The sequence below is a fragment of the Beta vulgaris genome, chromosome 3 (assembly GCF_026745355.1).
Source record: "Beta vulgaris subsp. vulgaris cultivar EL10 chromosome 3, EL10.2, whole genome shotgun sequence".
Classification (NCBI taxonomy): domain Eukaryota; kingdom Viridiplantae; phylum Streptophyta; class Magnoliopsida; order Caryophyllales; family Amaranthaceae; genus Beta; species Beta vulgaris.
This window is the reverse complement of record NC_079204.1, coordinates 52407126-52424634: the sequence shown is the minus strand read 5'-3', so window position 1 is coordinate 52424634 and position 17509 is coordinate 52407126. Positions and strand designations below refer to the sequence as shown.

Sequence of the window (17509 nt, the reverse complement as noted above, 5' to 3'; positions counted from 1 at the left end):
TTAAAACTACTTTCTAAATCCTAATACATCACGGTACAAATAGAAAGGATAAATTTCATGTATAAATACATGTTTAGACTTCAGATACAATAGACTCATTTCACTCGATAATCTAGATTTGTTGATCAACCTTATATCACCATTTGCGTTGACGCATTCTCTCTACCCCGTATTTTGATCACATCATAGCTATCTCTTTCAACATGAGACCAACCAACGAATTGAAAGAGTTCATCATCAAAAATAGCATATTTGGAGACATAATCCACGTTCGAAACTATTTTTATTGACTATAATATAAATCATTTATTTAAAATTGAATTTTACTAATGAATATTGTTTGAAAATTTTATAATCAGTTTGACATCACATGATATAGTCAATTTTCATTTGTTATAATCAATTTATGTACAATATAATCACATTTCATATAGTCACTAATTGTACATTTTTTTCTAATATAATAAAGTAAGTTCTTATGTGATAAAACGAATTTAAACGCCAATAAATTATTATCAACCCGATCCGTCGGATACCTTTAGTTTAGAGTTTAGAGGTAGCTCACCAAAAACTCCTCAAATCTCAACTCTAAAAACAGTAGTGGACCATCACTATTCAATTTCACTACAATCAAATCCAGCACCATCACAATGTACCGCGCAACCCATTTCCGACGGTCAATCTCTCTCCTCCACCGCCATTACCACCAAACTCCAAACCCCCAAAACCCCTTCTTAAACCCTCGTCAATTCTCTTCTCTCTCCTCTGACCCACCCTCTTCTTCTTCCTCTGAAACCCGCAAATACATCGGATACTTCCTCCTCCTCTTAGGTTGTGGCGCAGGAACATACTACTCTTTCCCACTCCCAGAAAACGCAAAACACAAAAAAGCTCAACTCTTCAAATATGCTCCACTTCCTGAAGATCTTCACACCATCTCTAATTGGAGTGGTACCCATGAAGTTCATACCCGCAATTACTTTCAACCCGAATCATTACCCGAACTTGAGCGTCTTGTTAAGGAAGCCCATCAAAAGGGTATCAAGATTAGGCCCGTTGGGTCTGGCCTTTCTCCTAATGGGGTTGGGCTTTCTAGGGCTGGGATGGTTAATTTGGGCTTGTTGGATAAGGTTTTGGAGGTTGATAAGGAGAAGAAGATTGTTAGAGTTCAAGCTGGGATTAGAGTTCAGCAACTTGTTGATCAGATTAAAGAGTTTGGGCTTACTTTGCAGAATTTTGCTTCTATTAGAGAGCAGCAAGTTGGGGGCATTCTTCAGGTTTTTTTCGATTTTTTTTTAAAGTTCGTTAATTACTCCCTCCGATTTTTATTAGAAGAACATTATTCGTGATATTTTGAAAATATATCGAGATGAATCTAACATGATCCCGCAGAAATCGAATTTGTGAATAGTGTCAAAAGTCAAAAGGGTAGAACTGAAAAAAACGGAGGGAGTAGTTTTGTTTTATTGAATGTTTACTTATTGTGGGTTTCTTTTAATATTGCAAAATGTAGGCAGAATTGAGTGTTTGAGTTTGTATGATTTTGATTTTTTTTTATTCCTTAAATGTGTGAACATTGTTTGAGCTTTAGGTGTATGAAGGAAAGAAATTGGTTACGAATGGGAGGCAAGGAGTATATCATTGCATGCTGTGGAAGAAACTAGTGTGTTTCTAGGATTGTAGTATTGTTCAATCTAATTAGAATGTGGCGTAACAAGAACTTTGCTCTGTAGTTCAATTGCTTTGATAATTGCATGACTATATGGTAATTAAGTACTTACATGAAATTTTGAAAGTGAGTGCCCGTGTAATCAGCATTCAGTCTATGTATTTTCTGTTTAGCAATGACTTTATACCTAGCAGAGCTCTCACATGTCGTTATGTATGTACCATTATATATGCTATCGATCCTACACTCCTACCGAAGTTGTGATAGATTTAATCAATAGTGTATATATATGATGGGAAGTAAGAAAGACTGTTGGGTGAATATTCATGTATTGAAGATGGAAAAGTGTTGGAGGAGACAAACTTGAATAGAAACTATGGCACTTTTGGCAGGAAAGAGGCAGTAAGATTTTACTAAAGTAAATTTCTTTTGTTTCATGGTGTGATATGTGTCTACGTACCTCATTTTGCCATTGTCTTTGTTCTTGCTCAATATGGTTGCTTCTTAATGAGGGGTTCTTAGGGGTAAGGAATATAGGAGAAGACTCATATTCTGTCCACTTGAAAAGCAAGGCAAAGAACTGGTCTCTTTTCAGGTTTGTGGACAGACATGTCATTTTGGAATTTGAGGGGGCCCGGTTGGGGGGGGGGTAATATTGGGATGTTTGATTGTAAACTGTTTGTATATTAGATGTTCTAGTTCTTTACTAAGTGTCTTAGAAGATTACGTATGATGTGGTGTAAGCTTTTTCTACCAAGTAGCTTTTTTTCTAACACCAAAGTGGTTTAGGTTGGTGCACACGGGACTGGTGCAAGATTGCCTCCCATTGATGAGCAAGTTATTTCCATGAAATTGGTTACCCCTGCCAAGGGAACTATAGAACTCTCCAAAGAGAAAGATCCAGAGCTATTTTATCTCGCTCGTGTTGGTCTTGGAGGACTTGGAGTGGTAGCTGAGGTCACCCTCCAGTGTGTTGATAGGCAGGAGCTTGTGGAGCACACTTACATCTCTAATATGGATGAGATAAAGAAGAACCACAAGTAATTTCTTTATCTTCTTGGATTATTTGATGATTCTGGTAAAAAAGTTTCGCATTTACACTCTGAAAGAAAAGTCCTTGATCAATTTCTTCATAATTTCATTTGTAATGAATCTTTTCTCGCTCCCTCTGCCTCTCCATCTCTTTTACTTTGGGACTTCTTTTTTTCCGGAGGGGTGGGGGAATGGGCAGTGAAGTATTGTTTACAAGTTTCTTTTGTGCCTTTAGTTAGATTTGTTTCTGAATGCCAGGGGAAGATGGATTTAATGCTGTCACTGCTGTGAAACCGGTTCTCAATCATTTCACATGTTATATTGTTTATAGAATTTGTAATCTCTACCATACTGTAATGTTCCATAATCTTAGTTCTTGCAAAATGTTTGGCTGTAATGACAAACTAATTGGAAAGGCATTCATTGACTAGTTACTTACAATAAATAAGTTGTAGGGGCCAGTTTAGTAAAAACCTGTGTATAGACATTCTCAGATGATGGTTTTGTCTGTGGATGATGTTCTCAATTAGCCATGATGACTGGCTTATTAGGAAGGGGCATTCCTGGTAAAAAAAGCTTCTTTGCACTAAATCAAAGCTTTATATGGGTATACAGATATGATGTGACACTATGCCGACACAAGGTTACACCTATGAGATGCAGTGAAGCTGGTTTCACCCCTTTCTTCATTTCAGTTTTCTCTTTGACTGTGGGTGTAAACTATAGAAAAGATTATGAACTATTATATCCATATCTTATGCAAGATTCTGTTGGTTGAAAGTTACATTCTACAGTACTGCTGTAATACTCATAGTAATTATAGAATGTTTGCCACCAGAACTGAACAAGTATCTGCTTCCCTTTGCAGGAAACTACTCTCTGAAAATAAGCATGTAAAGTACTTGTATATCCCATACACGGATTCTGTTGTGGTTGTGACATGCAATCCTGTATCAAAATGGAGACGTCCAAAGAATTTCAAACCTAAATATACTAAAGATGAAGCGCTTCAACAGTTACGTGATCTGTACAAGAATTCATTGGAGAAGTACAGGTAACGTTAATTTACTGCATCGCGTAGCTCTGACTTTGCAGGTCAGTAGTCTTGCTTTTTAAGTCTTTTCTCTGCTTATGAATTATTATAAGTGACTTGTTTGATGATATCTAGGTTGCCATGACATATGCCTTTTTTGTTTGCTTTATGGTGTACGAAGCCAATTATTATACATTTCTGTAAAGACAAATTCAATAATGCACACACTCTGTCTATGCAGTTTCTGCTTAATTTATTCTTAGCTGTTTCCTTTGGGTTAGATATCTTTCAAACATTTGCAGCTCTTGAGTTCTGAGTACTGTTTATAGTTTGCTTTGATTAAAACTGGTATTTCATGTGCACGGGCTTCTACTTCTTTTGGTAATAGAAACTTGCATTTCAGCAACGTGACAGCTCCCATGCTTTGTGTAGAGTATCTCCTGCCGAGAATGAACCAGACGTAAACGAGCTCTCGTTTACAGAGCTAAGAGACAAACTTCTTGCTTTAGATCCTCTGGATACTGACCATGTCATCAATGTGAATCAAGCTGAAGCTGAATTCTGGACAAAATCAGAGGGATATAGAGTGGGCTGGAGTGATGAAATCTTAGGGTTTGATTGTGGAGGTCAACAGTGGGTCTCAGAGACATGTTTCCCAGCTGGAACCTTAGCAAAGCCTACCATGAAGGACCTCGAGTACATAGAGAAACTGAAGCAACTGATAGAGAAGGAAAGAATTCCTGCACCTGCTCCCATTGAGCAACGATGGACTGCTCGGAGTAAGAGTCCTATGAGTCCAGCATCAAGCTCATCAGATGATGATATATTCTCTTGGGTAACCTCTCTGGCTTTGTTTTCGTTTGTTTTTAATGGTTTCTGGTCACTTCTTTTGTTTCATAGAATTTTATTCATTTCGGGACATCTATCATAATTCATATTCTAATGGACTGTTTGGTAGCCAAAAATAAATGGTGGTAATAGTAATGAACTCATCTGCAATTATTTAGAGAAAGTCTAATGCTAATTCCCATGGACCATGGTAATGGAACTTCATCCTCGAACATATCTTTTTGTTCACAAACTTTCATTAATCACTCGATACCACCTCTAAAGTGGTAGTAAAATTATATGAAGAAAAAGACTTTTTGGTGGATAAACATAATTAACATGGACTTACACGTTAGCATGAGACTTTCTTCACAAATATATACCTGTAAGTTTGCCACAATTACTATTATGCTCTCAGTCACAGTTATTTGCCTCAATTTTCTTTTTGTGTTTTCCAATCTATTGGCTACATACTATTTTTAGTATTTTTTTTCTCTATAGTTGATCCCCACAACCAGTCATCCAGTACTTTCTCTACACTCACTTTTTCGAAAAATTGTGCAAAAAGTGCTAGTAGCAAATAGATTGAGATGGGTAGATTAATTTCTATTGTCTACCAAGCATGCAGAATATTGGGAATTTCAGATCTTTGACCTCTTTTTCAGGTTGGTATCATAATGTATCTTCCCACTATGGATCCTCGCCAAAGGAAGGAGATAACGGAGAAATTCTTCCACTACAGATTTTTGACACAAACGCGGTTGTGGGATATCTACTCTGCTTATGAACATTGGGCAAAGATTGAGGTATTTGATGCACACTACTCATTCTCATGTTTCCATAAGAGGTTCATTGAAGCATTTTCTTATGCTCACATGTTCAATTCTCAGATTCCCAAGGACAAGGACGAGCGCATAGATTTGCAAGCAAGGTTAAAGAAGCGTTTTCCGGTGGATGCATATGTCAAAGCACGAAAAGAATTGGACCCAAACACAATCTTGTCGAACAACATGATTGAGAAGCTATTCCCATTATCAGAAACCGTATGAAAAGTATCAAGCATAAACTAATCATGTTGTTTGGGTTTGTTTCATGTGAATTTTTTTGATATTAAAGTCCTCAATGTGTTCATCGAGTAGTTTTTCTTGCTTTTTGAACATATACAACATAGTGAGGTAGTTGATGGATTTTAACATGTGAATGTAATAGTCATTTGATAACACCTTATACAATAAAAGTTCTAGTGAGGTAGTGAATGCCTCTTCTTTTTCATCATTGAAGTTTCTGATCACAACAAGTTTACTACAGCATCAATCAATCTGGAACATATAACTGGGAGAAGTGATTTGTCAATGATTCATCGATTCAAATATATCCCAACTACATTTACATGCTTCTCAAATTTTTAAACAAAGCTGGTTTTAGCTAATACATGATGGAGGATCATACAATTGGTCTCATCCTTGCAACAAGTATATAGGGGCATACTAACATCAAGAATGCAACCACAGACGATCGTGAAGTCGTTCTTCACCAGCGCCAAACATCTCATCAACCCTTTCACCATCACGGAAGAACTGAAATGTAGGTGTGTAACGAATATGTTGAGTGGTCTCCGGACACTCATCTATATCAGCATATACAAACGAAAGCTTCGGAAAGTCCTTGCTGAACTGCTGAAATGCAGGAAGGATCTGATTACAAACTCGGCACCTGCAAATGATTTATCATCAAATATTATGATACTACTCGCAACTCGCAAGTGTCTTGAATCACCCTGATAAGATCGCAAAGAACTTGACCATTGATAAAACCGAACCATGTACACTTTGTGCATAAATATTCAAGATAAACGAAATGAACAATACTAAAGCAAAACACGAAAGCACCCAGTATAGGTACGGTTGTCAATTTGCCATATAAATTACCTACACATCCTTATGAAAAGATCACCTTCTTTCATTAACTTTTCATTTGTAACCTATTTCCGCAAAATTCTTATACTTCCTCCGTTTCCTTTTGATGTTACTAGTTCGACTACTCTCATGTCTAAAAAAGGTTCCAACTAGGAAAATAAAAAAGATAAAAGAGACTCAAGTACTAACATAACATCCTAGAAAAGGGCATCTTCTACAGTTTAATATAGATAGCAAGTCTAACAACTACACATATAATAAATCATAAAAGCAAACTTGAAAACAATAATTACTCCCTAAATTATTTTTTTTGCTTACCTAATCCACCAGCCTATAATAATACTACAACAACAAATACAAGTACAAAATAAATTAAAACATAAAAAAGAAGACTTACCAAGAAGCACCATAATTGATTACTGCCTGCAATATTACATACCCAAATACTCAATTTGTCGAAAACAAACAAAACATGAGCTAATTTAAGTTACAAAAAAAAGGGAGGTAAAAGAAATTGACATACAGGGGTTTTGGAAGCACGAATTTGAAGGAGGATATCAGTGAGTTGTTGGTCGGTGGAAGTTGTGTTGAAGTTGCTTAATTCCTTCTTTTCATTTTCTTTCTTCACGCCACCTCCCATTTTCTCTCTTCGCCGGGGTAATTTTTCTCTGTAGATTGTCAACAAGTTTTTAGGCGTCGTTTGGGTCTCCTTCCTTACTGGTGGGCTTTTGACCATGAGCTCGCAAACAAGTGTTTCTGTATCAGTAGAGTATGGTGCACCGTGCACCTTGTTCTAAATCTTGTTTTATTATTTTTAGACTCTATAGTTTTAAAAGATTGTTGTTATATATTTTCTTAAATTGTGCCATTAAAGATTCCTTTTACCAAGCATTCATGATCTTTTATTATACCTCATCCGTTCTATTTTAAATGAAACATTGGATGAAATGATACTATTCATTATTGATCAATTTTGACCTCAATTTGTCGCCATTATATAAAGAAAAACATAGTCAAGTGGAATCTTGTTAAATTCGTGTCGATACATACTATCAAATTATATTTTTTTTGTATTTTTTTTCGTGTGCACAACTAAAGATATTAATAATTTAAAACAGAACAAAGGAAGTATGTTCTTTTCATTATAACCTATGTTCTTTTATAAATATACATTTACATGTTCCTTAATTTTTAAGTCGTGTGTTCTTTTTTAAAGTAGAAAAGTTGTTGAAAAAAGTTCATGTTCTTTTATATAAATAGTATGTTTTTTTTTTGTTGCAACCAAGTAGTACTTAGTCTAGTGGTTTGTTTTAAATCTCACAACATTGAGGTTGTGGGATCAAACCCAATTAGATGCATTTTGGGGGTGGGGATTTCCTCTTACCATTCCTCCTACTCCCAAGGGGCCTTGCCTGCAAACCCGAACTAGATTGACCTGTGCGAGGTTTCGGTCCGGTTTGGACGCCTTCTCCTTACCTTCAAAAAATGTTCTTTTTGGATACACAATGAGAATTGTGCACCCTGATGCAAAATTTACGCTTTGAGCCTCACTAATATTTTGATGACATACCAATCATCTACAAGACTACAACTACAGTTGCTTATCCGTCGAGCCAAGCTCGAAATGTTGTCTGCTCAACTTGTGTTCGTTTAAGTTTATTTAAGCTCGAAATTTAACGAATCAAACTTGTTCGAGCCGGGCTTTGACCAGCCAAGCTCGAAGTGTTCACGAACATACTTGACTCTTTATCACCCCTAGTTTTTACATATTTTTTTTTCTTTTTTGTTTTTTAATATTTGAGATTTATAGGTTTTCTTTTTAAACAATGAGACTATTAACTTATCATTATGTGATATCTAGGTTAATATATTTATGTATGTATATAGATATATTATTTTTCTATATAAAAGTATAATCGAGCATGTTCACGAGTTTTCGAGACGAGCTTCCCCTAGCTTAGTTCGACTTGTCAAATAAGCCTTCAACCGAATTACGAGCTACCATGAGCCGAGCTTTGACCGAGACGATGCAGATTTGTTCACGAACAGACCAGGCTCATTAACACCTCTATCTACAACTACTCCTGGTGGCGGATCCAATATTTGATATACGGGGTTATGATCATCGGTTAAAAACTAAATCAAGCAAATGAATAACACAAATTGCGAGTCAGGTGCTTGCGAATTTGGAGGAAGATAGGAGAATTCGTACCCCCAAGCACCACACTTGCACCCTGTTTAGCAACTAGAGTTTAAAATTTAGTTGTTAAAATTTAGAGTTAGAGTTTAGAGTTTTACCTTTTTATTTAACAAATAGAGTTTAAAGTTTAATTGTTAAAATTTAGAGTTAGAGTTTAGACTTTTACCTTTTTATTTAGCAAATTAAAGATAAGAGTTTTACCAAATACCAAGTGATCAGTACGTTATTTGATATTTTGATGCAGTGGATACAAGTTGGACATAATAATAATGTACTCAAGTACTCTTATTAATCTTCCCCCTCCTCGCAATATGCTTAAATCCTACACTGGGAAAATGATAGACATCATGCTCTGAGTTACATGTTTCTGCTATTATTACACCTATATATTCCTATTGAAAAAGAATGTAAAGGCATCATGAAAAAGACATAAAGTTGTTTTTAATAAATCACCTAAGTGCAATGAAAAGAAATGCAAGCATATAAATAAGATTATGTACAAAAACAAGAAATTGTGATAAAAAGAACATACTAGTGTAATGAAACAAACATGTAAGCCAAAGTATGATGTGTGCGCATGCATTATACTTTTGAGTCTAAGATCCAAATTGTGCTCCTTCATGTTCATTAATGCTTGGTTCTTAGGTACGATATGATGGGATAAGGATTGTAGTGTCCCAAGTCAAAATCAAGTTGAGATTTGCACATTTCAAATGTTCGACAATAGTTTCACATTTTTGTTTGCCCCAAATGGTATATTAGGTTAGTTTTTTTGAGGGTAAGTTATTAATTATGTCAAAGGACCAACTCAACCAAAAATTTAAGCTGATGGTTGAGATCCCAGGAATAGATCTATATTCCACTGAGAAAGAAGAAGTGGATGAGATTCGAACCCGTGACCTTTTTGTCACGCTGACTCTTGATACCACGTCAAAGGACCAACTCAACCAAAAGCTTAAACTGATGATTGAGGCCCCAGGAATAGATTTATACTCTATCAAATTAACTTAGCTATGACTCAAGATGCGATGGATTAATAAAAATATTGTAATGTTTGATTTTCATGGAAATGAACTTGATCAATAGTAATCTTTGAAGTTTCTCATGGTTCCAATAAAATAGTCCCGGATTCGGTGGCTGTTCTAGGCCGGTGTGAGGTGGGCGAGTGTAGATAATTCAAAATTTTTGTTACTCAGCTTTTTTTAGGGGAGTTCTGTTACTTAATTAGAAAGACAATGTGGAGAAGTTGGTTAGATGATGTGTCTTTTAAACAAGTGGTACATACAAGAACTTAATTTATGTGGGAAGTTACAATATATAGGAAGTTAATTCTCTCATGTAATTCCTATTAATTTACTAAAATTGTTTGATTGAAATCAAGAAATTTGAGATTTTCAAAAACCTTGAATGATTAAGGAGGGAGTGAGTCAATAAATTTCCATGTTTTGTGAGTATTTCAAATTCTCAGAAATTTGAAATTCCCCCATTTTCTATTACTTCTGGCTAACCAAATAATTGACAAGTTTAGAAATTCACGAGAATTTCCATTGCATATGTTTCTTCCCGCATACCAAACAACCACATCCTTTGAAATTCCAGATATCATCCCATCAATTATTTTTCCTAAATTCCACATATCAAAGTCCCATTATTATCATCCCCTAAAGAAAGTTCCACTCATACCCATTAACAAATATTACAGTTCTAGTACTTGACAATGCTTTTTATGATTTACATTTCCTTTTTGTTAAAAAATTGTATATTAAGAGTGTTTTCTTCGTCATAAAACAATTGAATTGAACTGAACTTAACTCTGATTGCAACTGATCGAACTGATTTAAATTGAACGAAACTGATTGCAACTGGATTAAACTAAATCAAACTATAACTAATAGTAATGCTAATAAATAAATTAGGAGCTGAACTGATTGGAATAGAACTAAACCGAAATGATTGCGACTGAACTGAACTGAACTGATTGCAACTGAACTGAACTGAACTGAATTGAAAATAAGTTGGAAAAAAAGCCCTAACTTATGTATGTCAAAACCCCAAATTCAAGAATGTAAACTTCACCCGACAATCGTAACCCTACGCCCTTGCACAACTGCCCTTGCCCAAATTCGTTCATGGTTATATCACTGTCTAAAAATATAATTCCTATTTCTTTTTGCACAATCTTCAAGACGTACTTTTGACCTATTATATCTTCTATTTCGTATTAGTAAAAGAATATAAAAAATTGATACTATAAATGTACACGTTGAGACCAATCTAACAAGATCGTACATGAATATGTTTTCTTGTATACATTAATAAAAATATTTAATCAAAAATTTTAAAATTTGACTCACAAAATGAAAACGAAAACTGTATTTTGAAACGAAAGATAGATAATCATATATGCATATGAATGCGTAGAATTCGTTGTAAAAAAAAGAAAAAAAAGAATGCTTAGAATAATTTGTGCGCCCGGCCCCATTATAAAAATGATCCATAACTTTGTTTTTCTTGCGTCTTCATCACGTCTATATAGGTCAAGATTATCTTTAATAATCACTCTTTATCTCCTTCCGCATGTCATTTTCTTAATTTTATAAAACTAATGAGAAATACTTTATGAGTAGGTGGAAGTTTTCACCAAAACTATTCAACAAACACCAACGACTCAACCATGAACCAACAACAAGAAAGATAAATGAAAGTAGAATTTACGCTGATCACTAATCTAACTGAAAAATAATTAAAGCTTTATTAACAACATTCTTCACATAGCCAATAACAGCAGAATAATGCTGAAAGGCTGTACAAATAAATTGAAAAAAATGGACAAACATTATACCATCATTGAAAAAATAAGCAGCAGATGGTATTTTATCACACGACATACATATATATTTTAAAAATATATATATAGCACAGTATGTTCATAATCAATTACAAAGAATTCAAAAATAAAATTCAATACACAAAACATATAGAGAATATGATAGATATTGATCATCAAGCTAACTAAGCCATGATCGTTTTAGAAGCAGCACTCTTCACATACGAAACAGCAACATAATCCGGCCAAACTGCAATAATCATAAAACCGAATTCAGTACAATACAGGATGAAATTAATTTAGGACATGAAATTTTTTGTGCGTGTGTTATCTTCATTTAGAAAAATCTGAACTAAACTGAACTTATTAGACGTGATTGAAACTTGTTTTGAGTGTTGTGTTAAACCAGACAAAACCTGACTATCTACATCTGATCTGAACTTATTAGACGTAATTAACACTATATTATAAATTCAAATTAAGAGGCCTGGACAGTTGTTCACCCCGCCCCACCCTAGAACCACCTCGAATCATTATAGGTTAGCATGATTCTATCACTCCGTGTCAAAGGATCAACTCAACCAAAAGTTTAAGCTGATGGTTGAAGCTCCAAGAATAGATTTATACTCTATCACTCTGATCCTTATACGACGAAAAACAAAAATAAAAAGGTAGGAGTGATTTTTGACATACCATCCTTTAGCGAAACCTTTATCTCCCCTGGTCTTGGTGCGGAACCAACCCTTTTTCTTCATTTTCCCTTCAGGAGAATTTAAAGTTGGGTACCCTATAATCATCAAATTCAAAATCACATTTAAACAACTAACGAAAAAATCAAAGTGTTACTTCTTCCTTAATTATTTGCTTAAATGTTTGATAATCAAAAGAAATAGAAATCAAAGTACCAGGAGGAGGAACATTGTCCATGTTTAGTTGTTGTTGTTGCTGAGTTTCTGTCTTACTCATGTTGTGTTGGTGTGTTTGGTTGGAGTTGTTTGGTAGTTGTTTGTGCAAAGCTTAATTCAATAATACTCTCTCTCTTTTTTGCTATGAAAAGATGTGAATATTGATGGTTTATGATGTCCTTCCAAACATGGTATATATAGGCAAAAGAGTAGATGGGTGGTAAAGAAAGGTTTTTCTAAGGAAAGTTCCGATTTTTTCATTTCGTTTGAAAAAGTTTCACGTGATGTTATTATGTTGGGGTTAACACGGCTGCTATATGTCGGTTAATTTAATCAGAGGCAAGTCAAACTTTGCTTCAGGTTCTTTTTTATCCTTAAGTTTTATCCACTTTGAAATGTCAATAATTGCCGTGTATGAGTCATACATTTTTTAAACTTCGTTTTCATTTCGTAGACTTAGGATATATTTATTTCACTTTATTTTTATTAATCTAAATTTATTTAATTTGATCTGATCTGAACTTATCTTTTATAAAACATATTATTACTTTATGTTTCATTACTAGTGTTACTATTACTATCATTTTATTACTATATACCACTTCTAATAATAAGAATAAAGAAGATAATAATAATATAATTATTATTATTATTATTGATAGATAGTGAATCCCCTAATTAGGGTTAGGGTTAACATTAAGAATATATAGTCATACAAACTAGGAAACTAGCTACATAAGGAAACTAATCACTAATTAACATAACTATGAGATATACAATATGATACAGTCTAATACACCCCCGCAGTCGGAGCGGGAGGAGGACAAACGCTCAGGCTGGATCGGAACCGAGTGAAGAGATGTCGAGGCAGTCCTTTGGTGAAGATATCAGCATACTGATGCTCAGAAGGAACGTGCAAGACACGGATATGACCAACCTGAACTTTTTCGCGAACAAAATGAATATCAAGTTCAACATGTTTAGTTCGCTGATGTTGCACGGGGTTGCCAGAAAGATAAACGGCAGAGATGTTGTCACAGAAGACCATAGTAGCACGACGGATAGGAAGATGAAGTTCAAGTAACAAGTTACAAATCCAACTGGTCTCGGCAACAGCATTGGCAACACCCTATACTCGGCTTCAGCACTAGACCGAGAAACAGTGGCCTGTCTCTTGGAGGACCATGAGACCAGGTTGTCACCAAGAAATACACAGTAGCCCGAAGTAGATCGTCGAGAATCAGGGCACCCAGCCCAATCAGCATCAGAATAAGCAGTCAATGAGTGAGACTTAGAAACCGAGAGACTGAGACCATGATGAAGAGTACCCTTAAGGTATCGAAGCACCCATTTGAGAAAGTGAAAATGAGGCTCACGGGGGTCATGCATGAAGAGGCAGATCTGCTGAACAACATAGGCAATATCCGGGCGAGTGAAGGTGAGATACTGTAGTGCACCGGCAAGGCTACGGTACAAAGTGGGGTCCTTGACAGGAGGACCATCGGTGGCACTGAGCTTGGAGGTGGTATCAACTGGAGTAGTGACCGAATTACAACCAGTCATAGATGCGCGAGCTAGAATGTCTTTGGCATACTGTTCCTGACTCAGAAATAAACCTGTAGAAGAACGAGAGGCAGTAATAACAAGAAAGTGATGCAGAGAACCAAGATCAGTCATAGCAAACTCATGAGACAGTGTACCAATAATGCGAGTGAGAAGAGCAGTGCTAGATGCAGTCAGGATAATATCATCAACATAAAGTAATAGATATGCCATTTCAGAGCCCTGCCGATAGATGAATAGAGAAGTGTCACACACACTGCTGTGAAACCCCTGAGATAAAACAAATGTGGCAAACCGCTGATACCACGCACGCGGTGCTTGTTTAAGACCATAGAGGGATTTTCGCAGCTGACAGACATGATGAGGCAGAGAAGGATCAACAAAGCCAGGAGGCTGATGCATATAAACAGTTTCCTTCAAGTCACCATGAAGAAAGGCGTTCTTGACATCCAGCTGATGGATGGGCCAAGAACGGGACACTGCAAGCCCAAGAACTGTGCGGATGGTGGCCGGTTTAACAACCGGACTAAAAGTATCATCACAATCAATGCCAACCTGCTGATTTTTACTATTACCAACCAAACGGGCCTTATAACGAGCCAAAGAACCATCAGAGTTAAACTTATGACGAAATAACCACAAACTCCGAATAATGTGAGCACCCGGGGGCCGAGGAACCAAGTCCCAAGTATGATTATCAATGAGAGCACGATATTCATCCTGCATGGCCTTATTCCAGATAGAGTCCCGGAGGGCAAAAAGGTGGGATTTTGGTAGGGGAGAGAGGGGTGGTTTGGTAGTAATGTGAAGGTCAAGGATGCGGCGAGGGGTGAATATGCCATGCTGGGAGCGGGTGGTCATAGTACGGGGGGGCGGTGGGGGTCGGGTAGGTGGTGGGGGTGGAGGGGGAGGTGGCGGAGTAGGTTGTGCAGGTGACGGGGATGGAGGAGATATAGGTGGGGAGGGAGGAGGAGTAGGGGTCGTGGCCGGGGGAGGGCTCGGGGTAGGTGAAGGGCGTAGGTCAGTAGGGTGACGGGGAGAAGAGGTGGTGGGGGGGCAGAGAATGTCACGGGGAGGGGGAGATGGAGAAGCGGAAGAGGAGGGCGTGGAGGCCGGGGGCCGAACAGGAGAGGGATAAGAGGTGTGGGAGTGGGTGATGGGGAATTGAGAAGAGAAGTCAGGATCCAAGAAAGAATATGAGGTAAGAGAGGGAGAGGGAGATGTGAGTGTATGATATGGAAAAGTGGTCTCATCAAAGGTAACATGACGAGACAAGATGACTTTACCAGTAGATAAGTCAAGACAACGATACCCTCTATAGTTGGAAGGATAGCCCAAGAAGACACATCTAGTGGAGCGAGGAGCTAATTTGTGGGGTCTTTTGGAAGAGAGATTAGGATAGCATAAGCAACCAAAGACACGGAGGTGATCATAGGATGGATGTTTGTGGTAAATGATGGAGGTGGGGGAGCGGAAGCGGAGAGATTTGATGGGAAGAATATTGTGGAGATAGGTAGCCGTGTGAAGAGCTTCTACCCAAAAGGAAGATGGGAGAGAAGCGTGATAGAGAAGAGCAAGAACCATTTCATTTAAGCGACGTATCATTCTTTCAGCTTTACCATTTTGAGAGGAAGTTTGAGGACATAAGAAGCGGAAAGAGAGACCATTATTTTGAGCAAACTGATGAAATGGAGTGTTATCGAATTCACGACCCAAATCACATTGAAAAGATTTGACAATTAGATTAAATTGAGTCCGAATATAAGTGTGGAATTGCAAAATTTTAGTAAACGCTTCAGACTTATATTTGAGAGGGTACACCCACACATAATGTGTGAAATCATCAATGAGCACAAGATAATACTTATAACCACTTTTGCTTAAGAGAGGAGAAGTCCATAAATCACTGTGAATAATATCAAATGGAGCAATAGTGGAGGAAGTAGAATCATAAAAAGGAAGTCTTTTGTGTTTACTAATTTGACAAGAATTACAAATATAGGAACCACATCCTTTATTACATTTGATGCATAAGTTAACTCTAAGAAAATCCATGACATTAGGTCCTGGGTGACCAAGACGATCATGCCACAAATCATGAGAGGACTGAGCAATGTGGGCAGATGGAGAGACAGGAGCTGATGAAGACGGTGAAACAGGGTAAAGGTCTCCTCTACTATTGTTCCTCATAATGGTAGTCCCACTCCGAAGGTCCTTCACAGAAAAACCATTAGGGTCAAATTCAACAGACACATTGTTATCTTTAGTGAATTGACGTACAGAAATGAGATTTTTAATGATGTGAGGCGTATAAAGAACATTGTTAAGGGTGAGGGGTCGGGCATTTGTAGGTATATGGGAGGTACCGGAACTAATAACTGGAATAGAGTTACCATTGCCAACATAAATAGAACGAATAGTGCTCAAAGTAGAAGAAGGGACAATAGTACCTGAATCGGCAGTCAAGTGAGAGGAGGCGCCAGTATCCATGTACCAAGAGTCATCAGGTTGGTGTAGAGATATGGTTTGAAAAGCAGCTCCAATGCCGGTGGGCTCAAGAGCATTAAACTCAATGATATGGGCCTGCCCATACCCACAGGGCTGTTTAGCACGAACCGAAGAGCCACGCCATTGTGGCGCTGGTGCACGAGGTTGCCACGGAGGAGTCCATCCGGACTGAGTAGGGTACGGACAGGGGGGTACACTCCAGTATGGGGTAGGAGGTTGCCATGGAGGGTAGTAAGGTGGGTAGGGGGCCATGTATGGCCGGGTTGACACCGAGGCAGCAGGCCTGGCAATAGCAGCGCGGGGTGGCCCGCGACTGTTATTGTTTGTGCGACGGTTGGTGCGGCACCTCGGGTCGACTGAGGACGCGGTGGAGGGTCAGACCACGGAGAGGCGTCAGTAGGTGGAGAGGTGGGAGCAACCAGGACGGCCGGAGTCGGAGCAGGAGACTCACGCACAGATTTGCGTTGTTGCTCCAATTGGAGCATGCTTCGCGCGGTTTCAAACGACGGGACTTGTTGGTTAATAAACGAAGCCACGGTGTCAAATTCAGTAGGTAATCCACGAACAAGTTGAAGAACAAGTCGATTTTGGGTGACCGGGCAATCTACATCAGAAAGTTGATCGGCCAATTCTTTGAGACGATGACAATAAGCATCAAGGCTAGGCATGGATTCAAGTTTTAGGTTATTGAATTCATGTTCAAGGGATGCCGCACGAGATCCCTTATTGTTATGGAACAAGTTCTTGAGCGCAAGCCACGCCTCATAAGCCGTGGTTTCCGGTTCCAAAATTCGAAGGCAAAGATCATCGGAGATGGATTGGTAAATCCATTGAAGAACATGGGAGTCAATTTCTTGCCATGTAGTGAAGGCGGCATCCGTGGAGGCCGGAGGTGGTGTGCCATCAACATGATGAAGCACCTTATAACCTCGGAGATGAAGCTGAGGCTAATGGCGGGGAGTCGGTTGTGTTTAAAGAAGAGGAGAGGAGCGGCGCGCGTGGCAGCTGGCAGTCCAGGAAGATGGAGG

At 37.8% G+C, this 17509-nt stretch overlaps 2 protein-coding genes across 3 annotated transcripts; one reads left to right on the top strand and one right to left on the bottom strand.

The window, feature by feature from the left end:
- Nucleotides 1-533: 533 nt before the first annotated feature.
- On the top strand, nt 534-5834 carry LOC104889449 (L-galactono-1,4-lactone dehydrogenase, mitochondrial). The gene is made up of 6 exons (XM_010674671.4): nt 534-1277; nt 2459-2709; nt 3570-3755; nt 4167-4569; nt 5228-5368; nt 5453-5834. The coding sequence occupies exons 1-6, from the start codon at nt 651-653 to the stop codon at nt 5609-5611; spliced, it is 1767 nt and encodes a 588-aa protein (XP_010672973.1). The 5' UTR covers nt 534-650; the 3' UTR covers nt 5612-5834.
- Nucleotides 5835-5907: 73 nt separating this feature from the next.
- Nucleotides 5908-12683, bottom strand: LOC104889448 (thioredoxin-like 3-3). Of its 2 annotated transcripts, XM_010674670.4 has the most exons (5): nt 12411-12683; nt 12199-12292; nt 7002-11755; nt 6876-6901; nt 5908-6275 (listed from the first exon to the last, which is right to left on the bottom strand). In XM_010674670.4, exons 3-5 carry the CDS (start codon nt 7212-7214, stop codon nt 6056-6058), a joined length of 459 nt encoding a protein of 152 aa, XP_010672972.2. In that variant the 5' UTR covers nt 7215-11755; nt 12199-12292; nt 12411-12683; the 3' UTR covers nt 5908-6055. The 2 variants fall into 2 exon arrangements, 1 of the variants encoding a protein (XP_010672972.2); XR_008968513.1 differs by lacking the exon at nt 6876-6901 and having other exon boundaries at nt 6134-6275.
- Nucleotides 12684-17509: the final 4826 nt, after the last annotated feature.